Below are 25,180 nucleotides of genomic sequence, written 5' to 3'. Positions count from 1 at the left end.
TAACATTGTTCATTATCTCGAAATTTACAGAGAAGATGTGGAGGTAGCTCCTTAAGTTTTTAATAGTCAGACAGATGGAAGAAATAGCCTGCCAGGAGATGTTGGTGACAGTAAAACAAGATTTCTTGGTAGGCTGAAACATAGATACATGCATATTTTTGGACCTACACTGGTTCTCTCTTTCAGTCATAAAAATTTAGAAAAACGAGCCTTTTCTCTCATCACTCACTGTTTTCTCTACCTTCGGCTCGCTGTCACTCTGTCACAGAGAAGAATGATTGGCTGTGCCGCACCGTGTCATTTATATACACTGGTGAATGGACGAGACGCGGCGACGGTTGGGCAGACTGACAACAGTCCGGCCTGTCGCTGACAGCTCGTCAAATCAAGCTGCTGCAGTGTCTCTGCTTGAAATGAACTCGGAATGAACTGACTTTTTCAACACGGCAGACCAGAGGGGCAGCAGGAGAACATCTCAATATAGTCTGGTGATAATCCAAAGCAGGGTTCTATTATAAAATGAAAACATCCAGGAACTAGAACTCTGCCAAGGCCACGCCCTTTTTCACAGTGCTAACGAAAGCGAAAGATTGTTTGTCTGCCCCGTGATCCGCTCGCAAATTTACTATGTTCACACTTTCACCAAGTTTCATGAAAATAGAGCCAGTAGTTTTTTTCCGTAATCTTGCTGACAATCCAACAAACAAACCAAACAAATAGGTATGAAAAAACTTTAAGCAGTTGAAAATCCTCCACAGTGCGTCGAGAGAAGCGTGACGTTAAGATATAATAGGAGCCATCCAGAAGGTGGTCATTTTCCAGATATTTACTCTGCAGGCAACGCGAGGAGACCCTCTGTAAATGTGCATTGTTGGCTGTTGAAATGTAATTCAAAATGTACCTCTTGAACATGTTTGTGGCTTCTCCCCAGCAGAATTCCCCACACCAAAGACGGAGCTGGTTCAGAAGTTTCAGGTGCTCTACCTCGGGATGCTGCCCGTGGCCAGGCCAATAGGTTAGTCTGAAAACACAAGCACCCACACACACCTGGTACTGTGGTGAGACGCAGTCTAACTTTAGATAAGATTTTAATGTTTCTTTTTTTTTTTTTTTTTTTTTTAACATGCTCTTCTCCAGGAATGGACATACTGAACGGAGCTATAGACAGTCTAATCGGCTCGTCCAACAGAGAGGACTGGACCCCAGTGGCCCTCAACGTGGCAGATGCCACTGTCACTATCAGCAAAGAGGAGGTGAGACACACATATGCCGTAGCTGAACTACAACTCCCGAATTTCCCTGGTTGTTGTCAATCTGTTCTTTCCAATATTCTGTAGGGACAAGATAAAGTATGATGAATCAAATTTTAGCCCTGCCTTAAAGTTTATCATGCTTTATTGTATATTTTGCTCTAAATGGGATCATCATTTACTAAATTAACATCATGAAGACTTGAAACTAGAGACTTAGACCATAAACTAATGTTTACAATGTTTACTGAGGTGATAAATCAAGCGATCTTCTCATAGACTTCTATACAATCCAGTCGCCCCCTGCTGGCCATTAGAAATAATGCAAGTTTAAGGCACATCAGCATTTAGTGAGTGTTGGTCATTCTTGAGCGGCCATTTATTTCCTTCAGCAGTCACCACAGTTTTAAAGGGTATACACTACTTGCACTTAACTGTTGATTTTAATGCGTAAAACGACAAAAAAAATGATGGAAAATGCGTTATGCTTTTCATTGTCCGACTTAAAAGGTAGCAAGCTGCCACCCAGAGCAATTGGATAAATGTGAAGTCTTCGCATTCGACCATGCAGATGACGTATAATGTTTGGAAATTTAAATAAGTTAGCTGTAAATATGTAACATAACTCCATTCTACTCCAGTGGACCTGTTTATCAGAAAGCTACAGTTTTACTGGGTGGCTGCCCTGTATGAACATGTGGAACTATATGAATGTCTGCGAGTGCAGAATAACTGCTGTAAATTCCTTCAATAATGTGTTTTTACAATGTCTTTCTAGTTAAATCCCAATCTATGACTCTCCCATTAATCACTTTACGGTATGTTTCTGATCAGGACGAAGAGGAGGTGCTGGTGGAATGTCGCGTTCGGTTCCTGTCTTTCATGGGTGTCGGGCGGAACGTGCACACGTTCGCCTTCGTCATGGACGCTGGCGGCCATCGCTTTGACTGTCATGTCTTCTGGTGTGAGCCCAACGCTGGGAATGTGTCGGAGGCTGTTCAGGCGGCTTGTATGGTAAGTCACCAAGCACAAACACCGGGCTGAATACACTGAGCCAACTCTGAATAGGTCAGTGAAGAAATGAAGGAATCTCAGTGCAGGTGCACGCGCCAACGTCAAATTACAAATGTGTAGTAGAGAGTCGGGAGTTAGATTGTGGACAATGAAGTGTTTGTAATTGTTACATAACCGTGAATGCTACATAAATTCTGTGAAGAAGTTTATATGGAAATAAGAAACAACACCTTGTTTCTACTGCTAAACAACGCAGAAAATCATTGTAAAAATAAATCACTTTTGATGTTTTATTTATGTAAAAAGTTCACTTGGAATGATGTAAAATTCGGGACAGCTTAGGTTGTATTTCCGGGGACATTTTGAGCCTCTCTTGCTCGTGTTAGAGTTGGGTTTTTCAGTCTTGAGAGATGGCTTTGTCATCGTCCGATCCATATGCTCTATTCAGGTTGTAATGGGACCATGTCTCAAAACTCTGTTGGTGTAAATCATGCATTTAAGCCTACTAAAGTTAAAATATAGTCAGAATTCCTCAGATGTCTCTGAAAAAGGATGTCCTTGTAAGTTTTTTCTACTCTACAGGATATGTTTTAAAGAGGAAACATGCACATTGAATTAATGTAATAAACTCACAATACCTTTTACAATATTTATTTGATTATAATTATCATCCTTAATCCATAATTATAATCATAATGTCCACAATCACAACCCAGAATGTGGTGTTTCTGCTGTAATGCAACCTATTAGTGGATATAACTCATTTTGCTCGGCCCTCTCTGCTGTGGGTGAGTCACAAGATTAGTCGACTGCTGGCTGGGCTATTGATCACACATCACAGCTGTGGATATATGGACACACACACGCGCACACACACACACACACACACACACTAAAACTGATTCATGGTGACAGGAATCATCAGTCATTACTATTGATCACAGCTAGCAGCCTGCACCAGTCTCTCCCACAGACACCTCCACGGTTGTAAACTCAGCAGCTGTAACTCTCTCTTATTACCAATACTTCTCTTTCTCTCTCTCTTTCAGCTGCGATATCAGAAGTGTTTGGTGGCTCGCCCCCCCTCCCAGAAGGCCTGCGGCTCGTCGCCCCCAGGTGACTCGGTGTCCCGTCGGGTGTCAACCAGTGTGAAGAGAGGCGTCCTGTCTCTCATTGACACCCTAAAACAAAAGAGACCCGTCACCGAGTTGCCGCAGTAACCCGTGGTTAAGCCTCCCCCTCTGCCACAACCCCAAGTCGCCATGGTAACCAGTCACATCGCCGCCAAAACCCGTCGCAACCGCAGACCCAATAACCCTGGAAACGCAGTGAACCGGGGGGTTTTTGGGGAAACACCTGTCCCAAAGTCCTTCGCTTTCTCTGAACTAAAATCGAATTTTGCCTCAAGCGTCTATCGGCTCTTGGGGCTAAATTTCATATATGTTTCCGCTAAATACAAGAAGAATAAAGACTCTAATCCCACATCAAGAAGGAACCATCACAGAGAAACACCCGATGTGGCGATCGTGTACATAGAAGTGACTCATCCCCCTCAGCGCAAAGAAGGAGTGAGGACACGAGAGAGCAAAAACTGAAGAGGAAGTAGGAAGTGCTTCTTCCGGCACAGCGCGCGTGATGAGCTGCCCAAACTGCTGGTCTCTCCATGCTTTAATTGTATTTGTGTCTGTGCTGCCAGCATGACCTTGCACACCTGGCCACACCCCCATGTCATTACCTGGTTGTCCTGTTAGTCTGTTGTGGCTTTTCCCCGCCTCTGCCCCCTCTTTCTCATTGTCCCGTGTGGACTGTAACGTGAAGTGAAAAAGAAAGCCATCAAGTCTGATTTTCAAATTAGTGTGTAATGAGTGAGAGAAGGAAGCTGCCTCAGACTAAAAAGATTGGGTCATCATTATACACACTCTTACCTGATCCTGCATGAACTTTTTATATCAAAGTGAACCATTCTAGACGATATCAATACACTGCTGCTGCTTACAGGAGGGTGAGAAGACGAAGCCAGGTTGTTTTTTTCCTTTTTCTCTGTTTTTCGTCAGCTGTGCAAGAGTCGGCATGGAGGGTCTAAACGAGCGGTGTCCTTTCACCTGAAACATCCTTCGTACACTTCCTGATTACTTGTCGTTTTTTGTTCTTTTGTCAACCCTTTGGAAAAATGACAGACGATAGCCATAGTGGAGAAGCAGACACAGGGGTGGACAGATTATTTCTTTGAATGCCGCCTCAGTATCTATCAGTCCATAGAGACTTTAAATCCACTTATAAAAACAGGAGAAAGGCTGGAGGAATCATTTGTAGAAGACGGATGGTGGAATGTGTTTTTGTACCGGAGGAGGTGAGAAGGAGAACAGACCTTTGGATTCAGCTGTTTTTCGAGAGAATAGCCGAACAGAGAGACGTGTTGACTCAAACCAACGTGTCTCCTGGGCTGCCATCTGTGTGTCCAGGGTTCTGTCCCCCGGTTTTTTTTCCCATTGTCTACATCCTTACTGTACCACTATTTTCATCAGTGTCACTAGATCACTTTTGGTCTGTTTTCTGTAGTTTTTCCTCTCACCAATCTCAATTCAACACTGCTAGCGCCTCATTATCACGGATCTGACAAGCTTGGATGTATGGTATTAACTCATGAAGTCTATGAAGTTTATTGCAACTTAAACCATAAACATATTTTTACCCCGCGCAGTTCTTTTGGATGTAAGGCAGAAGATTAATACCAAGCCAGTACAAATGATTAGGAGCTAAACCCCCTCCACTGAACAAGGCCTTGCCAGTCTGTCGAGCTTTAGAATTTGCTCCAAATGTTGAAGCCGTGTATCAGGGCTGTAGGAAGTTAAATCTCTTTTTAAATTGCCTTTGTAAAACCAATAACATGTTCAAAAAGTTGTCTGCTCTAATGTAAGCTGCAATTGTTAGCATGTCAGGCTAACTAGCTTACTATAGCTAGTTAAAGACAACTATCTTTTGTGGGTTTACAGGCTACGTAAAGGGAAAAAATAGGCATATTCTTTATCCTTTATAAGAGTTTAGGTTGACGTTGGCACCTCTGGATTTGAGGAAGTCTACACCCCAGCAAGGAGCACCAACACACGGCTAGTCCAGCTTCGTAAAAGCCTGTACCTCTGTCTTGGTTGTCCATGTATGATAGCTAAGCAGCCAAACAGGGCTATGTTAAAATGAAAAAGCACTAAAATTACTAATACTCGGACTAGCTAGCTCTACTCTGCTACACAAGAACACAGTTTCTTTATTTCCATTTCCTCTAAATGGATCAACTGCTGAAGAAACAACATTTTTGAATGCAACGTGTAGCTTTAACCTCAGTCTTTTAGCATTATGTCGTGCATGCAGCCTTCAAGTGAGTGTTTTCAACCAACTCCTGGATCTATCGTTAGCTAGCTAGCGAATTGATGAAATCTGCTAGCGATGGTTGTCTCATTTTAGCCGCCTAAATCGACAGTTTGCGGCTAAAATAAAAGGCTGCTTTTGTCTACTTCTGTGAGAAATATAAAAATACATATTTTTATTTAGTGATTAAACCTCCATCTTTATTTTTAAACTTTATGTGATAAAGTAAAGCTTGACAGTCGTAGCAACAGAATCTAAAGGGGGCTCGGCTAACGTTCACGTTACTGCAGGTGCGTTGCCTTGTCTGATCAGATGACCTGTAGTGTAGTGAACCAGGAGTGTAATTGAGATTCTGAGAAAATCCAGCCGCATCACCTTCTTTTGTCACAAGGATGTTGAAATGTGAATGAGATGACAAAACGTGCGTGTACATAACTTCAAATTTAATGTAACATTTGGCATTAATCATTGTTATAAGCTATCTTAAATGTCTGTAGTTATTTTTCTTGTAATGAAATGCCTTCTTTTTGAGAACTCACCAAATGGCCAAAGTGTAAAATAGTGATATATACATTGTTGTAGATAAGAAAAAATGCGAGAGCAAATAATGAAACAAGGAGAGGTGATTGGAAATTTTCACAGTTGTCAATTTCCGTTTTATGCTGAATTTAACTGAGCAATTATCTATGCATTCTTTTGATCTTGAGAAAAATGAAAGTCGTGAAAAGCCTTGCATGCCCTTGGACGGTTGAAAGAACGACTGTATGTACTGAACAGAAATATTTTTTATTTTATTTATTCTATTTTATAAAGGTATATACTGATTTTATTAGTTGGGGCAAGTAAAGTCTCTTGACTCTGTGTCATTGTCTCAGTCCCCGGTTTACTCACAATGCTGCAACGAGCTCTGCTTTGCAGAAAAAAAAAGTCAGATTAAAGAATATATCTTCACCTTGTACAGTGTACTGAGAGCTGGGAGTCCACTGTTGGTCTCAACAGTTAAACAGGAGTCAAGAGGAAGAGATGGAGGATGACGATGGTGGTGGTAACAATAGTGGACTCCCGGCATCTCTGTCAACCTCACACACATAAACGACAACAAACGCACACCTTTCCCACTGATGGATGTGTCGGCTTCCGTTTGCTGCTCACCGATTTGTACACTTTGTCAATGTAATCAATTGTGAGAATAAACAGCATTTAAAAACCGAACACTCTGCATTTTTGTGTCTGTGTATCAGGGCTGCAGCTTATTTTTGTTTACTTTAAGATAACTGATGAAGTTTGCCTCCTGCCACCTCTATGCCCCGAGTGATGTTTCCTTCTCAGATTGTTTTATGTGATAACATTATGAGAAGATGAGAGTACGCATTATTTCAGGAAAAAAAGTGGGAAAATTAGGGAAAAGATAAAAAAACATAACTAATGATTATACTTATTTCCTTTCCTTATCATTTCAACATCTTGTGACTCAGATTTTTATCGCTCCTGATCGACAATTTTGAATCAATGGTTTAATTTAAAAAATATCAAATGACAATCACAACTCTCCAAAAACCAAGAAGACATCTTTAATTCGCTAATTGTGTCTGAATAAGGGACTGTAGAAAAATGATTGTGGTGGGGAGAGGAACTAAAATTAAAGATATTAATATTCTTTGGACCCTCCCCTTGACTAAATATTATAAAATCCTCCCCACAGCATTTCAAAATACTATCACAGTACCAGTGAACTAAAACAATGCGTCTTGCCATCGGTAGCGCAAAGTGCAACGACTTAAAGATAACATTCTCCTATTCAACCTTTAATAAAATAAGTTTTGAAAGTGTGAAATAAAATTATGAATGAATTAAGACTACCCTCCCTTCGGCAAAATACGTAACTCTTCCCCCTTTTCAGCGCCCATCCTCCACCTTACATTTACATACTGTCTAAATGTTAAAAATGTCAATGGGGTTCAATTTAGAACAATATTAAACTGAGAAAAGGTGAAAATATGGCATGTTACTTAAGCATGGACTAACTATAATGACTATTAAAACTGTCAAGTTTCTTTTGATTGACTGATTGATTAATTGACTTATCACATTTATGTGTGTGTGTGTGTGGGTATTGAATTGATAACCATACCAGAGACCAAGATATGACAAAAACTTTCTTTTAACATATTTTTATTTCTCTAATTCAATTTACAATACAATGATTTTATTGAATTATATATTTCTTAATGTTTTAAATTATTTACTTGGGAGTCCTTTACGATTGCACTTACTGTAGTGTCAGAACATACCGTTAATTTAATTTACTCTCATCTGTGAATGAGATCTTTTCTATAATCCAGGCAGGGAGACTAAGGAGGACGGTGCAGATATCTGGGCGGGCTGAGAGAGGGAGGTCCGGGTCAGACGCTGACAGAAAGAACTGCTGCTCCGGCTGCTCTCGGAGGTGGGGGAAATGGGCGGCAGGACAAAATCTGCGGGCTTCAACACATCCTCTTTCTCAGGTCTGACCACCTTTCCTCTGGCCTTAAACAAGCTCTCCGGTCTAGCTCCATCCTTCAGCGTTCTCTCTGCTCTTTCTGGCTCTGTGTTGCGTCTCTGCACCTGATGGGAGGCTGAATGGGGGGCAGGTGGAGCAGGACGGGCAGGGGACGGGGCGCTGATGTCAGTCTGCTGTGATTTAATCGTTGGACTGTTACTTAGCTTGTGTGCGAGGGCCGTGATTGGAGACAAGTGGTTGGAGGGTTTTGCGGAGGACATTAACGTCAGTGTAAGACGAGGTATTCTCCTGGGTTTACTTCTTGTAAGCCGCCTCTTGTGGTGTGATTGGTCGACTTTTGCCTTTGTTGATTTCTTCTTGTGGCTTTTAAGGTGTTGCTTTGAGACTTCGGTAGTCCTGTTGGTTTGCCCTTTGACCTTTCGCTTACTTCCTTTCAACCCTCTTCTCTTCTTTTCTCCCTTTCCACCCTTCTCTTCTTCCTTTCCATTCTCTCTCTCCTGGTCACATTCACCTCTCTTTTCTTCATTCTCTAAAGCTGCGTCAGGCTCTTCTCCATTCACAACCTTGCTTCCTGTCTGCCTCTCCTGGCTGGAGGGGGATGAGGGTTTGCTGCCGGCCGACGCAACGCGATTCTTCCTGCTTTTTCCCTTTTTAACGGTTTTTGATTGTTCAGGAATTATTCCACCCAGGAGGCCCTTTGCTGCTGCCCTTGCCAGAACATCGTGGACCGTCTCTACTTTGGTGGGATCTGCCTGAAAAAGGGGAGGGAAGCTTAAGATTTGATGCGAGGACAAAACACATAAAACTACAGGTCTCTGGGGCTACATAGCACCAAGTACATCTATGCAGCAAAACACTACGCTGTAGAAATGAGCCATAAAATTAACCTGCAGAGGAGGACAAGGAGAGGAGGGATAGCAGGGTTCATATCGTGACAGAGCAGAGTGTGGGAGATCATTTGAAAAGACAACCTGATAGTTCAGGCTGGTCTTATCCGGCATTCGTAGCTAAACCTACAAAAAACAATGCGCGTGTAGACATCCCACGAAATAATTTCCTATGTTATCCACGTAATCATAAACAAGGAAATATAAAGATGTTCCCCGTGTGAAACATGAAATAAATGTTGATTTATTTGTCACGTAACTTGCCTACATTAATAACTCCACCGTTATTTTAACCCAAACGACAAACTGGACTAAACCCTTACCGAGTCGAGTTGTTGCCTAACATGAATAATGATTCACGATCTTTTCCTAAACCTAAGAAAGTAATTTTGTTGCCTTAACTTAACTGAGTTGTTTCCTCGTGAGGGCGGAAGTGTTCACCATCTTACTTTGGCGTGTTAGCGGCATGCTTTTAATTGCTAATTAGAATTAAACTGAAAGTACAGCTGAGGCTTTTGGGACTGTAATTAACTACAGTGGTATATGGTCGTAAACCAAAGTATTGGGACATATTAAAGTTTTGACCCAGGATCGCGCTTGATGAGCATCATGGGAACCAACATGACTACAGTCAAGTCTGAGGGGAGCATGAATGTCCTTACCCAATATCATTGCAACCCATTCAATAGATATCAAGACCTTTGACTAGAATTAGCAAATGTTAACCTCCGACTGGTTCTAGAAGAAAACAAAAGTCATGGCGCTAGTGTGGATAAAGATACAATTGTTGCTTATTGCATTCGTATTAGTTCGTTGCACTTATTGTATTCGTATTCGTTTATTGCACTTATCCTATCCGTATTAGTTTGTAGCACTTATTGTTTTCGTAGTAATTTGCCTCTGCACTATACTTTTGCTCTGGTTTATGCTTTTAGATGCTTGTTTAAGAAAGGAGATGCACTTATGACTTCTGGAGACTAGTAGTTCTCTTGAATACCTATGTTGAATACACTTCCTGTAAGTCGCTTTGGATAAAAGCGTCTGCTAAATGACTGTAATGTAATGTAATGTAAATTGACTTATTTATCATGTTTATCATAATACCTCATTTTTTTTATGTTGGACCAAAGTAATGGACTGCCGTCTTACCATATATTTTATTAAGCCTCAAATGTTTAATCTGACTTTGCACTCTTTTTAATTTTTCTTGCTTTGACAGCAGTAAATGCTCTGAGACATTTATAAGCCTCAAAACTAATAATTATGCTTCAAAATGAGAGTTGTAATAAAATGATGGCGTCCTGTTCGATGTGTTTCACAGAATTGAGTTTTTCTTGCTGTTTCTTGTGTCTCCCTTTGATTTCTGAAAGAGAGATTGTTGCACCCCCCACACCCCACCCACCCCACCCACTCCATCCCCTCCTTTCCTCTTTCGGCCTTTATGCTGCCCTGTCGTCTGTATCAGATCCCTCTAATCGACCTCTAGCACAGTTAGTCTGGCGTGGAGTCATTCCTCTGAGCAGCGGTGAAACACCGGCCACAGCTCTGGTGTCTGATGTTGATTTACTTTGACGTGATGATCATTAGATTTTAAATGACTTCCGAACAGGTGAGCAAGACCTTGCCCCCCTGTGTGTGTGTGTGTGTGTGTGTGTGTGTGTGTGTGTGTGTGTGTGTGTGTGTGTGTGTGTGTGTGTGTGTGTGTGTGTGTGTGTTTGTATTGGGAAAAAAAAGAAACACACACACATACAGGCTCAGATCCCTCCCTGCACCATTTTTTCGAGCTGCAGGGGATCAAAAGGAGCAGCAGCTCATTTCCTCCTGTATGTACGTTTTATGACTGGAAAGAGAGGAAGAAAAGGGGAGGGAGGACGGGGGTGGGGGGGGCAAATAGTCAGAGCAACGAGGTGATGCAACAAGACCCAAGGGCTGGAAGAACGATATGAAAGAATTAGCCATTCATCTTCGCTGTGAAAAGCGCTGAAATGTTTCAGCGGCCTGGACACATTTCATGTTTAACTTGTCTCTCTCTTTTTTTTATGGGGTATTGGAATAACGCTGCAGTGTTACAGGGAGAGATAGTCAATGTGAGTGCGTGTGTGTGTGTGTGTGTGTGTGTGTGTGTGTGTGTGCAGACGAGCAGAGCCGACCGACCTCCCAGCAGACGGACAGTAAAAGAGTGCAGCCTCAGCACTACTGCAAGGTCTCGTGACACACTCAAAACACACACACACACACACACACACACACACACACACACACACACACACACACACACACACACGCACACGCACACACACACACACACACACACACGCACATACACACACACCACCTCTGTTCTGTTCCCCCCTCAATCCTCCAAACACAACCTTGCCTTCTACATGTCCCTCACTTTTTTTCTCCCACCCACCCGTCAGTCTCCAACCTCTTACACACTTTACACCCCACCCCCTCTCTCTCTCACCTGTCGGGACAGCCGGGCGACGAAGCAGCCGTTGGTGAACTGGGATGCCTCCAGCCTGAAGAACTTGGAGTCCGTCGTGTCGATTGACTGGGAGTCGTTGGGGAAAATAGGGCCATTCACCCTGTTAGAGAAAATGTAGCATTTCAACTTTAATGCGTCACTGACACATTATTTCAGAGACATATTGCCTTACAGAAAAGGGAGTGTTACACACAAGAATAGGCAGTTTCAGTTAATTATACAAAGGTACCATCATTTATTTTGACAACCAAATCAGGTAATTGATGTACATGTTGAAAAAGCTACAAATCAACAGTTGACGCAGTGGGCATGACCCGTTCGTAACAGTACTTGGAAAGCAGTTTCAGATGTAAATGGATACTCAGGACAGGCATGTCACTGCTGGTTCCTGCATATTGGACATCTGGCTTCCTCGACATTGGATTTGTTGCCAAACGCTGGTTCCCAATTCTCAGAGGTCCAAATTCTCTCTAAATATGGGGATGATGTGCTGATGTGACCTTCATTCACTTTAACAATTCTCAGTGGAAAGCTCTTTTTGGAAGCATGATAACCATACGCGTTAGTTGAGAGAGCATCAATTTGCAGTCACTTCAATTCTTTAACAGCTTGATGGAAACAAATAGGAAACAAAAACGAATAAGGCCCAGAGCATTATTCTTTTATGGGGTCCAGTATTTTAAGGAATGTTTTTACAGGTGCAAGTTTTTTTCCTTTTTTTTTGTTGCTCATTGTGCATTGCTAAGCAGATAAAAGAGCTTATGTGACCACATATAATGACATTTGGATTGATGGTGAGAAATGAGTTGTGTGGAGCAGCAGGCGTGAAACAGACTCTGAAATCGTCTCCACCCCATTCACCCCGACTCTAGGATTAACCACTGTCCCCACGGCAACCGCAGCTGATCCTTTATACTGTCGTCAAGCCTGGTAACTGTAACCTCTCACTCTCACTCTCACTCTCTCACACTCACACTCACACACACACACACACACACACACACACACACACTCACACTCACACACACACACACACACACACACATACTTGTACAGACAGTATATCAAGTGGAGACATTATTTACTCACTCACTCACTGTCTTACAGTCTCTCCTGCAGTCTGTAACTTTCAAAGATGAAGCTCATTTCTCACTATATTTGGGTTCTTCATATTTATTTTTTATTTTTATGCTTTAGTATGAAACTGTAGTTTCCCCCTCAAACTACTCCTAATTTGGGTCTTGTTGCAAATTTCCCCGCTGCGGGACTAATAAAGGATTATCTTATCTTATCTTACAAACAAAAAAGAAAGCCTTCGGCAAAAGCAGTTTGATAAACTCCTGCAGTTATTTTCATCACGACTTTAAAAGCGGCATTGTTGGTGTGTTGGTCCGTCCACCACTGTGGTCCAGACTGAAATATCTCAACAACTATTAGATGGATTTCCTTGAATTTTTACAGACATTCATGGTCCCAAGAGGATACATTCCCGCTGAGATTCGATGATCCCCAGATTATTTCTCTGAAAGTCACCAGCACATTGACATCTTTGGCTTTTAGGGGAATATCTTTATATCTTGCAAAGCTGCGGGACTAATAAAGGATTATCTTATCTTATCTTGAGAGCTGTTGGACGTATCGCTATGCAATTTGCTATATTGATTCTTGGCCTCCTCCAGCACCACCATCAGGTCAAGATGTTGTCCAATATTTGCTTTATGACCAGAATGCCTGCAAAACTAATGACATTCCCATCAGCTTTGTCTGGATCTTGTGTTTGGTACTAATTAGCAACTATTAGCATGGTAGCATACTATAAACATTACAACTTTAAACTTAGTGTAAGTTGTATACCATGCCTAAAATGAGCATTGCATGTTAATAGCTAATTAACAAATGGTAGCATGGTAAAACAATATGCTAACATGGCGATTTCTTTTTTTAAAACTAAGTGTAAACTTTACACCATGCTTAAAATCAACATGTTACCATTGTCATTGCAAGCATATAAGCATGCTGATGTTAGCATTTATTTATAATGTATTTATTGCCTTTATTTATTTATTAGCATTTTATGGCAGCGGCGGTGCATGTGCATGCTGCCGACCAACCAGCCAGACCTGATTGACCAATGAAACCAAGGTTTTATTGCTGCTGTTTTCATTCCTTATGATGCAAATTCAATAAATGCTTTCCAGATGAATTTTTCACAGCCTCACAGAGCCACTAGCACGGCCGTAGACTGTTTGTTTTGTTAGGATTAAAGACATGCAGGTTGGTTTTGCAAGTCGACTTCTTGTTTGTTCTCAGGGAAATGGCATCGTTGGATGAGCATGAATTCAATGATCTGACTGTATCTCAATGACAGTGAGAGCAAAGTCAGTTTCAAAGTGATTTTTATGCTAAAGCAGGTGATCTTCACTTCGAGCTGCCAATCACCTGGTCGCTCTCTGTCACAGGCTTGTTGTTTAGTGAAGGGAAAACAGTGTGTAAATGCCTTCAGCTTCATGTTACCTTTAAATGCACCTGGATCTACTTTTTTTAAAAGCACTTTTTGTTTTATGTGTGGCCTGTAGTAAAAACAGACCAAATTACATTTAGGGTTTGAGTCTGTGGACAAGAAATTAAAAATGTGATTGCATAATGAAATATGTAATAGACAGATAACTATAACCTGCAAAGAGAGAGGTAGAGAGAGAGAGAGAGTGTGTGTGTGTGTGTGTGTGTGTGTGTGTGTGTGTGTGTGTGTGTGTGTGTGTGTGTGTGTGTGTGTGTGTGTGTGTCTGTTTACCTGAAGGGCAGCAGTTTGGGGTAATTGTGCGTTTTATCTAAAACTCTTTTCACTAGTTGTTCATTTTCCTCGGGATACACTGAGCGTGTGCAGTAGACCACTGTCTGGACCTTTGGGACTGACAAACAAGACAGTACAGTGTTTTAGTAGTGCATATATATGTGTGTGCTGGGTATGATCACCCCTATTAATATGTACTTACAGGAGAGAGCGTGTGCCAATAGTCGTGCCTGCTGGCTGGCCATCTTCTGTATTTTGCTCAGGGATACAGAATTGTGACACAAGTCTGGCAGTAGATCCCAGTCTGACAACAGGATCAAATGTATTTAGCATTTGTGCATATATGGGAAATTTAATGGAAAAACACTACCTCTATCAATTTCTCTCTATATATTTCATTTTCTACCGGTTGATGTGTACGTACCTCCGTGTTCGCTGTGGATGGTGGGCACGGGGTCATTGAGCGCAGAGGATGAGCACTGGGGGAGCACTATGATGACCTTTAAGCGCTGGACGGCGGCATCCAACTCCTCCAGACCGCAGAAGGCTTCTGACAGGACTCGCACGTCTACGTTGGGCATGTATTTGCATCAGGAAAGTCATGAATGGAAATTGAAGTGGAAATATTCCAAAAAGGCTCATACAAAATGTCCATCACACATTTTTTCTCTCACTACGGTGCTTTCATTGCTCACTTTTGATGTCCATTTGTGCAAGCAGTTCTTGCAACTCCTCTAATTGCCCGGTTGTATGATCGGCACCGCAGACCAGCACTCGGCCGAAGCGGGCAGCGGCCGCCACGGAAACATGAGCAACGGTCACTGACGAGAAGGACCCCGCCACCAGGACGTCCCCTTTGTCGAACAGCAGGGGGCGTAACGCGCTCACCGCCACGCAAAGACTCCTGTCCTGCAAAATGGTACCTTCCAGCGTTATACACCGCCGCGTTGCTAATCAAGATTGAAAGCAAACCGGCTTCCTCGGTTGCACAGACCAGCAACTTTGAACATCTCTTCATAACGGGAAATACGACTGCAAACCTTTAGTCTGTCTCTCAGCAGTAAAGTGAGGCTGTAGGCTATTCATGTGTCCAAGAAGAACAATAAGTCAACCACTGGAGTGATTCATTACATTCCCTCCTGGTTACCTACCAGTGAGTAGCATATTTTGGGGGACATTTTTTAAAGCCAATCGTTCTGCTTTTAATGAATGGGACATACAGAAAAACATTTGATGTTTCATTTCTATTTTTCAGTTCTTCTAAACCTCATTCCTGGTCATTTTTACTCACGTATATTATCAACCAGCATTTTTACTCTTACAACCGGTCATCTTGTACCCATCAACTAAAAATGATCTTCAAAAGTTTATTGTTAGTGAGCATATTTACCCACTAACCTACATACATGCCTTCTTAGCTACCTGTGTGTTGAGTGTGTGTGTGCTTGTGAGGCTGCTGTGCTGCAGCAAAGCATGGAGCTGCCGGGAGAAGACGAGTGTGTCCGGACAGAGAGGGTCTCTGCTGAATGTCGCCTCTCTGAGGTCAGTCGGGGGCTCCACTTCACACAAGCCGACTCCTCGTAGCGCTTTACACACTTCCTCAACACTACGGAGGAGAGGAGTTACTTGAGGAAGAGTGCCAAATCACAACTTGGGACTGAGCTGTTGAAGTTGTGTCCACAAATAGATATAAAAGGTCCAGTTACCCCCGCAAACACATGCCATCATTATCGACTTCATGGCATTGGTGAGAAAGGTCTCCTTAAAGAAACTTGATCCACCCATCAAGACATTCCACGACTTTGCTAATGCTTTGACATTTATGGTCACCAAAGCTGGAGGCGACTGTGTGATGAGATCCATGTAGTTATCGACACTTACCGAGAGGACAGCATCAAACATGGGAGAGAGGGAGAAGAGGAAAATGTTTTCTGTTAGATTAAACGCTTCATTTGAGGCAGCAACGTAGTGGGTTTCCCCTGTTTTTCCGACAAATATTGTGACTGGGGAACGGTGTTACCTCAGGAACAATTTTTACCGTTAAGCTGTTAGAATGCTGAACCTTTCTGTTTGAGATGTGCCTTCATTCACCATTAACCTCATCCTGCAATCCCCCCTCCAGACAGAGCATGTCACTTCAAACACACATTGTCACTTTATAAACGGCAAATGTGTTAAAGTTTAACACACTGGCGTTCTTTATACTGTCAATCCTAACTGGTTTAGACCAGGTGGCGACCTTCATTTCTGCTGAGTAAAGCCAATATGGAAGTGTCTTGAACTTGCATTCTCTCTACCCACCAGCAGGTGGCGACTCCTCAGGTTGCAAAAAGAAGTCTGATTGTGTGGAAGTCTATGAGAAAATGCCCCGACTTCTCACTTGATTTATTACCTCAGTAAACATTGTAAATATGAGTTTATGGTCAGTAAACATTGTAAATATGAGTTTATGGTCTCAATTGCTAGTTTAAAGTCTTCTTCAATACAGCATGATGTTCATTTAGTAAATTATGGTCCATTTAGACTCAAATAGACCAAAAAGCAGGGTATGCTTTAGGGCGAGCTTCTTGTGATTGAGAGGGTGATGCTTCTATCAGAGTCGTATGCGGCCTCTCTACTACACTCCTCTGCATTCCAAATATGGTAAGTTCCATTCATTGCAAAAAAATAATAGTCAGATGATTAAATGTCTTCAATACATTTTAAAACGCAGAATTATGTTAAAACTAGTAGAAAATTAGGAGCAGAATGAGTGTAAAATAAACAAATGACTGCATGGCGTCTCTTTCTGAGTGTGTGTGTGTGCGTGTGTGCGTACTTGGTCTTGAGAGTATTGACCCACGCGTACAGCGGCAGACATTTTGTTCTGTGATGTTTGGTCCTGACAGGATCAGACAGAAAACAGGAGATGCTTTGCAGGTTCTGTTTCACTCTGCAGCGAGCAAGAGACGCTGCCAGCTTAGTTTTACACCTGTATAAACACACAAACACACACACACACACACACATACACACAAACACACACCATCATTGTATACATATTTCAGAGGACATTTTCACACCACCAGTTTGTGCGATATCTAGATTTAACTACAGTTAAAAAAAACTCTTGAATGTGAGACATTCCATCTCCTTACACACACACACACACACACACACACACACACACACACACACACACACACACACACACACACACACACACACACACACACACACACACACACACAACACACACTCACACAGACACACACACACACACACTCACACAGACACACACAAACACACACTCACACACAAACACACACACACACACACCTCTGCAGACTGCCCTCCAGGTCCCTGACTTCCTGCAGAGGCTCGTCCCCGTCCTTCGTTGAACGCTCACGCGACAGAAAACGTCGGTCCTGGAAGTCAAACAGCATCACCATCGCCAATGGCAACAAGTCCCCACACTGCAAAACATGAGGGCTTTCTTCATCTTCACCATCATCAACATCATCATCATCATTTAGACTATAAAGTTAAAATAGCAATGAACCTTGTTCGACAGTCATTTTGACCCGTCATAGCAAGAGAAGCACAGGTGAAACAAGCTTCGTTAATGACGGCTCAGTTATAGGTGCACAATTCAAAAACAACAATTGAACAGCTACGTCTTGTATGAACCCGGCAAGTTGCTAATTTACAAATTAACAGCTGTTACAGAGGAAGATGTATTTGGAGTATAGTTTCTGTGAGTCCAATATTCAGATATTTTTTATCTCTGTTTTTGGTCTCCTCCTACTCCTGAGGAGAGTAGGAGGAGACCAAAGCTGGCTCTATAACTGCTAAATCCTCGTCTATGTTCACCAGCTAGTCTGCTGTTTGGTGTGGAGGGTGTACACTGTTTTCTTTTATAACTTTTTTTTTGCTGAATGTGTGGGTTTGTCACTACAAGCGATCCATTTTACTTTAGTCTACATACAGTCATGTGATCCATTTTGAATATCTAAAAAGTATTCGGCTGAAATTATTAAGTAGATAATTTCTCACACTTCCCTTTCTTTCTTTAATGGCCACTAACACAGTATATATATATATATATTCTTTCCCTCAACTTTTCTGTGTTTGTGTGTGTGTGTGTGTGTGTTTGTGTGTGTGTGTGTGTGTGTGTGTGTGTGTGTGTGTGTGTGGGGGGGTTATGTACAGTAGGCTATATTGCAGCAAAGAGGTGCGTGGAATAACAAAGAGCTTCGTGGCGGCTTTTATAGTCACACTTTCAGCCTAATGATCTGTCAGCCTGTTCTGTATGTTTCACCCATCCCTCAATAAAATCATCCTTTACACACACACACACACACAGGCTAGGTGTGTATCTTGTCCATGTGTGTGTCATTGCGCAGTGTTTTATAGTGTCATTTATAGTCTCCCAGTTGGGGAGTGCGTCTGCCCTCTCTCCTGTGTGCATCATTTGCCATCTATAACCAGCCAGACTACGTACAGATCTGAATACAAATGGCTTTTAACTGCATCTCCGTCGCTCTCACTCATTTTTTTACCTTACACCGACGGAGCGCATCCATACGGAGATAGAGAACACGGCTGCTTTATTTGAACAGAGATAACTCACAGACAGTTATACAAGTGCTGAAGTGCTTTTTAGTTTTAGTTAGAGGCAACTGTTTGTTCTCAACGACGCTGGCGGCTCCTGAAGCGGTTAGCCTAGATGCTGCACTAGCTTTAGTCATATCAGAACTGGAGAATATTTCTTCACTTGAAAAAAAAGAGTAAAGAACGACACTGAAGGCTTTCCACGATGGAAAAGATGTGATCGCTCTTCTTCTGACTTGCTTTGGTAAGAGTTAGAATGACATAATTGTTCATCAAGTACCGGCCCTTTTCCAAACAGTTTCCAATGACGGCTTCGAACCATCTGGTTGGTCAGGTTAGGGTTTGAGCTCAACAGTGTCAGATCTGGAGGGACTCACAATGTGCTGGGAAGTGTGGAAGCAGCTGTCAGCAATGATGTCCTCCAGTAAATCTTGATCTAGGAGGAAAACAATATTGTTAATTGACAAAAGACACGCTAAGACTAATGAAGAGAAATCTTCAAAGCTTGGTTTATCCAAATGACAAAAACACGAAAAAAGGTGTTTTGTTACTCCAGATAATTTATAGACCTGGCCTTCCACAGTTTTCTTGGGGATTATTTCTTAAGACTGTTGATTAATCAAAGCAGCAAGAGCATTGTTTCTGTAAATAGATGTAAATACAGATTTTAGATATCATTATTTGACGGTTTTTGGGCACTTGGTGGCAGCAGAAGACTTCATTTCATGAAGTTGTTATGTCTGCAAGCAATATGTTTGCAAGCAGTTACCTATTCAGCAGCAACATTATCTTTAATTTAAGAGTGGTGTTTCTGGTCACCTGACAGAAGTCGACAAATATTTACTCTCCTTTTTGCTCTGGTTTGGTCTTCTCCATCTCTTTTTAGATGGAGAAGACCAGCTAGTCAGTTAATCTGTTTGTGGACCACTTGTTGTCAGGCTAGTAGTGTACAGTGTGTTCATTGGAGGTTTTGGGGGGTAAATGACGTTGATTGGAGCGTTGAGAGTGAACCAAAACAGTAAAGGGTGAAAAAAAGACTTTGGAAAGAGGTCAAATTGCTCCATAAAGCTCAGGGAAGCTGCAAAGTTGGGTTATACACTACATGTGAACCCTTTCACATTATGTATATTAGACCCATTGATAATATGAAAACATTTATCAGTGCAGCTTTAAATGTCATTTTGTAACTGCTTTCAGCAACACAGACCTACAAGTCCATTTAAGTCCATTGTGCTGAGTGCAATATCTCCAAACCTGACCAAATAAAATGAAAACTATAAGCAGAAACATGCCACCCCTACATGTGCAGTAAAACACTGTGTGTGCTTGCTGTATGAGTGCGTACATGTACATCTGTGTGTGTGTGTGTGTGTGTGTGTGTGTGTGTGTGTGTGTGTGTGTGTGTGTGTGTGTGTATGTGTTTCCATGGCATGCACCCTCTTATCACCTCCCATACAGACATCTGCTGTACCTCCAGCTCAAGTAATTTGCACTCACACAAAGGAATGAAATATACGTCTATATACTGCTTAATCTACAATCCGCAGTTGAAGCTGCTATTCAAAAGTGAATATTGGAGTTGACACATGCTGCAGCTCCACGGCCATTCATTATAGAGATAAGGCCTCCGTACAGGAGGTGGGTAAGGTTTCGCTGGGGGAAAGCGGGAGAATAGATCAAATTAATTTCTCCCCCGACTTTATGTTTAGCCATCAGTCCGTCCTCTCCGGGCCGTAGGCTTGCTTCTACATAAATCTCAAAGCTAGCGATTTAGGTGATTAATACATTTGAGTGTGTTGTAGGCGAGTTGGTAGGCCCATCTCTGCGCTGTTTTGGCTCCGCCCTCTGGTAGCGGCGCGTCTGTCCTCTTCCCATAATGCAGGAGTTGATGCGCCGCAGGCTTCTCTGTGCGCAGCTTGCAGAAGATGGCTGCTGCTTGCAGGTAGACCCGATCTGACGGAGGAGAGGCTGAGAGAGAGGGAGAATAAAGTGGACATGAGGTTCCCAGAGACGCTAAAGCAGATTGTTGTCATGGGAGGTGGGAAGACACAGCAGATGAGGAAGTGGACGTCACATGCCCTTAAAAGTGATACTGTTTATTGACACTGTCGGTGCTCCATCCAAAACAGTAAAAGGTTTAGATATCTTTCATTTGGGCTGGCAGTTGGACTTTTTCACAGCAGACAGTTTATCGTGGATTCTATCATTAGGATAAAGTTTCAAATTTGGGGCTGCCGCTCTGTTTTTTCTTTTACAGGCGCGTTCAGCTCAGCTATAGGTTACTGCAAACTGAGGCCACGTAAGGTGTATTTGAGAGCCTCGTCTTTCCTTTTGAGATAAAAGCCCTCGCCCCTTTGTGTTGAACTGCTGCTTTCACCATCACACACATTTGATCCGTGTGCGACTACACTGCTCTTACTTGATAAATGTCTGAATGTCCCTAGAAAATATAGATTGAAAACTTTTGAATATGATTCAAAATCCTCAGCGTTAGGAATTCAGAATTGAGTCTCACCTGGTGACGGTAACAACGAATGAATTCCAGGAAGAGGAAGTAGAAGTGGTAGTGACTCCTTGTGGTTTTGATGTGGAATGAAGATCTCATAGCTTGTGTTCACATCCTCGCTGGAGCCCACTGTGTGAGAGGGGGGGGACAGCTCATGTTACACATACACACACACACACACACACACACACACACACACACACACACACACACACACACACACACACACACACACACACACACACACACACACAAACACACACACACACACACACACACACACAAACACACACACACACACAAAAAACACACAACACAACACACACACACACACAAAACACACACACACACACACACACACACACAAAAACACACACACACACACACACACACACACACACACACACACACACACACACACACACACACACACACACACACACACAGACACACGCACACAAACACAGACAACAAACTGAAGAATGTAAATCCCTCACCTTTGTTCACCATGATCACAGTAACAACCCGAAACACTTGTTGGACACCCTTCTCTACTGTAAAACTGTCTCTTAATATTTGCCTCTTTCAACTCCTGCCACTTTCCATAAACAGACACAAACGCTGCTTGCTTACAGTGTTGAATCCGGGCCCAGCAAATGTAAATAAGACGCGTAGCGTTACTCGTGGCTGACATGCGATCCAACTTCCAGTTTTCTGTGAATGTGAGACTGAGCGGCTGCAAAGGACGCCCTAGGTAATTGGGCTCCTCATGGTACATTTACGCAGACGGGCCAGATCCATCAACATGAATAAATAATGTCCCACTGTCCGACCCTGGACAAAGGTCCACCTCTCACTGACCTGCCTCACTCATTGGTGTGCAAAACACAAACACTCAGATATGAAGTAACAGAAGTAACAGTATACAAGTCTGCAGGATGCTGTTTTAACCTCAAACCCACGACGTCACTTGACTTGACATAAGAATTGGTGCATGAGGATTAACATCCAGAAGTTGCAGGGACCACTAGCTTCTAATTAAAGTGGATTGATGGAGAGTACACAGGCAAGAGTGTAATCAGCTTTCACAGCACTCATCAATGTTCAAGCACAAAATTGGAATTGACCAGAAATGTGCAGCGAGTCCAATAAGGCTGGTGCAAATGGAATGAATTAATGAATATCAAACGGCAGTGATTTAATGAGTGTGGAAGCGGGTTTCCTCCCCTCTGCGAGAGGAACTCTTAAGTCCACTTTAGAGGAGCAGGGCTGGAAGAAAGGGCTACAGCAGCTTAGCAGTAATCTGCATGGGCGATGATGGGCTGTTTAAAATTGCATGGCGGGTCTTTACCTTTGTCGTTGAGTATCTTCGTCACGGGAGCGACGCAGTTCATTTTCTCAAAAGAATCGCAGCAAGAGCAAATACTCAAGACTGGCTGTCAAACCACAAACTGCTCATTCTCTTCTCTGCGTTTTGGTATCACGCAGAGCCCCAATGAATGAGATCACTTCACATATTCACAGCCTCTTCGTCATGCCTGGTTTCGTCCTGTCCTGAGTTTGAAATGCCATGGCAACAATATGATAATGAGCCTTTCATCTTTGTGACTGATATACAGTAAAATACATGATACACTCTGTTGAGGACAACTATTAATACTAAGGTTACAGACGTGTTATCACTGTGAGTTCTCTTCTTAGCTGTATAAAGTAGACACTTCAATATCCAACCAGTTGGAGTTATTGTTTAACTTTATTCTATACCCTGCACTGTCTCCTCACGAGGGACAGGCAGATGAGACGGAGGCTGTCCCCTAGTGGGGACCGCAGAGCTTCATGCCTCAAGCCGTGGTGTCCGACCGGTGATTATAATTTATTCATTCACTGAAGGGATCAGAGTGCAGATAAAGCCTCTTGAAGTAGAATTGAAGTTGAAAATGCAGCTTTGGTTCCCTCCCACCCCGCCCACGCAGAGTACTTCTATTAGCCAAGAATTGCATGAGAGAACTCGCTGTGAGTGGTTAACCTTTCACTCTTGCAAAGGTAACAAAGGTAATGTCATCTGGCACGCCACAACAATGTTGGCGGTTGGAACTTTTTCCTTTCCTTATTTTTTTGTGTACCATTTCAAAACGTACAGTAGTAGTACTGCTATGTAGAGCACAAGGATCTGGAGGGTCAATTGGTTAGAAAAATGAAAATGAAAACTTACCACAGTCTCTTGGAGCTGTTTGGAAAGCTTTTTTCATACTGAGTCAAAAATATATTCTAATATTTGTTTGTGCATCCTGTTTGATCAAAATGACAAAGAAAGGGCCAAATAATCTATTATATATGACCTCTTGCTCACACAATGACACACCAATCACAACACATCATCAGGTAGACACAAACATGTTTGTTTTTCTTACCCCTGTTAGAATGTCCCCTCAGATGCAGTGGCACTAAATGGATTGGTTTTAAAGTAATGTGGGTATTAAAAGTGCTGTTGAGGTGGTGAGGAAATATGAAACTAAATTCATAAATCTGGATTCATAACGGCAGCCAGTGAAGGGTGTGGGTAATCAGAATATGTATTTTATATTCATCATTACACCTTTTTTGGTGGTTTTTGTTCCTCATATATTTGGGAAAGCGGTCCCCGGATTTGTTTTTCAACAATCAGAAGTGGGTCTTGAATTACAAGAGTGAAAACCCCTGCTCAATATTGTTTCTCTTTCCTTGTCTGAATAACGCTAGGAAAAAAGCCTAAAGAACCTTAAATCTAAGCTGATAACAAAACACATTGTCATTTTCTACAAAGTATGTTATTTTTCATATGTTAAAATTACAACTTTGTATTTTATTTTATTTTTTTACAAAAAATTGGTTTAAGAAATGTCTGCCATGCAGTGTTAAAGAACCATGAAGTCAAAGAGTTGTTTTCAATTTTTTTCTATTAGAGCTGCTAAAAAAAATGTCATGCCTGACTTTAAGAGAAGCATTTAAACTCAGTGGGCAATTTCCTTTAAACTGATGCCATGAATCAAAGCTATGTGATGTCTGTATCAAACCAACAGGGGGAGACACGTCACTGAGTTACGATGCAGCCTTATTACTGTGACATATGACCCATTTCAAAGTCCCTTTCTGCTCCTACGAAGCTGACTCTTCGTGTCAGCCTTTCTGCTGCATGGACATGGTGCAGACTAAACTCAGCAGATGAACCAAGTCATCAAATCAGTAGGGATGGACCATGACGGATAAACTCAGCACACAAAGTTGGTTCTAGTTGTGTGTTCTTGGTAAACTGCAGAAAAAAGCAGGAGGGGGGGTTCATCAGTGTGTGGAAAAACATCAGTGAGCTTTTTTTTTTGGTGGGGCCAAATGAGCCTCACTCCTCTGCGGGGGGAGAGTACAGCTGGAGAGATTATCCCATCCAACACGCGTCATCAATGTCGCCTCACAACAGGCCTCCGGTTGCTCCGTACATGTTGTGTTTGTGTGTGTGTGTGTGTGTGTGTGTGTGTGTGTGTGTGTGTGTGTGTGTGTGTGTGTGTGTGTGTGTGTGTGTGTGTGTGTGTGTGTGTGTTTCACGGCGTATTCAATAATCGGCCCGGTTGGAGATGGCGGGTCGTGCGGCCATAAGCCGACCTGGAATTTTACTCAATAAAGGTCTTAGTCTTTACGGGAAGCTGTACAGCACTGGAAGGAGTTCCTTCTCTCTCTTTAATCAATTTGCCTTCACACACTCACACCGTCCGACCTCTCACACCAATTCTGTTCGACCATATTCTGCATTCACACTC

General features: G+C 42.4%; 2 protein-coding genes across 3 annotated transcripts in view; one reads left to right on the top strand and one right to left on the bottom strand.

The window, feature by feature from the left end:
* apbb2b (amyloid beta (A4) precursor protein-binding, family B, member 2b) overlaps positions 1 to 6,839 on the top strand; it is a 44,310-nt gene extending 37,471 nt beyond the window's left edge. The window contains exons 15-18 of one of the 2 annotated variants that reach the window (XM_054604198.1): positions 935 to 1,015; positions 1,138 to 1,253; positions 2,085 to 2,264; positions 3,314 to 6,839. In XM_054604198.1, coding sequence (XP_054460173.1) covers positions 935 to 1,015; positions 1,138 to 1,253; positions 2,085 to 2,264; positions 3,314 to 3,484 — 548 coding nt within the window. In that variant the 3' untranslated portion in view covers positions 3,485 to 6,839. Of the gene's footprint in view, positions 1 to 931; positions 1,016 to 1,137; positions 1,254 to 2,084; positions 2,265 to 3,313 lie in introns of both variants that reach the window. The other variant, XM_054604197.1, reaches the window with a different exon arrangement.
* Positions 6,840 to 7,958: 1,119 nt separating this feature from the next.
* On the bottom strand, positions 7,959 to 22,786 carry LOC129095740 (putative methyltransferase NSUN7). The gene is made up of 13 exons (XM_054604298.1): positions 22,744 to 22,786; positions 21,402 to 21,521; positions 20,672 to 20,854; positions 19,264 to 19,322; positions 17,612 to 17,748; positions 17,112 to 17,264; positions 15,716 to 15,899; positions 14,989 to 15,202; positions 14,718 to 14,861; positions 14,496 to 14,597; positions 14,294 to 14,411; positions 11,482 to 11,602; positions 7,959 to 8,879 (listed from the first exon to the last, which is right to left on the bottom strand). The coding sequence occupies exons 1-13, from the start codon at positions 22,784 to 22,786 to the stop codon at positions 7,959 to 7,961; spliced, it is 2,499 nt and encodes an 832-aa protein (XP_054460273.1).
* Between the last annotated feature and the right edge of the window lie 2,394 nt (positions 22,787 to 25,180).

The sequence above is a fragment of the Anoplopoma fimbria genome, chromosome 9, assembly GCF_027596085.1.
Source record: "Anoplopoma fimbria isolate UVic2021 breed Golden Eagle Sablefish chromosome 9, Afim_UVic_2022, whole genome shotgun sequence".
Classification (NCBI taxonomy): Eukaryota; Metazoa; Chordata; class Actinopteri; order Perciformes; family Anoplopomatidae; genus Anoplopoma; species Anoplopoma fimbria.
This window is presented reverse-complemented; position numbering and strand designations above follow the sequence as displayed.

Coding starts and splice junctions, on each gene's coding strand:
- LOC129095740 (XM_054604298.1), bottom strand. CDS start 22,786: ATGAACTGCGTCGCTCCCGTGACGAAGATACTCAACGACAAAG. Junction 15,203..15,715: donor CACACACACTCAACACACAG/GTAGCTAAGAAG, acceptor ACCATTTTGCAG/GACAGGAGTCTTTGCGTGGC. Junction 14,598..14,717: donor CATCCACAGCGAACACGGAG/GTACGTACACAT, acceptor TCCTGTTGTCAG/ACTGGGATCTACTGCCAGAC.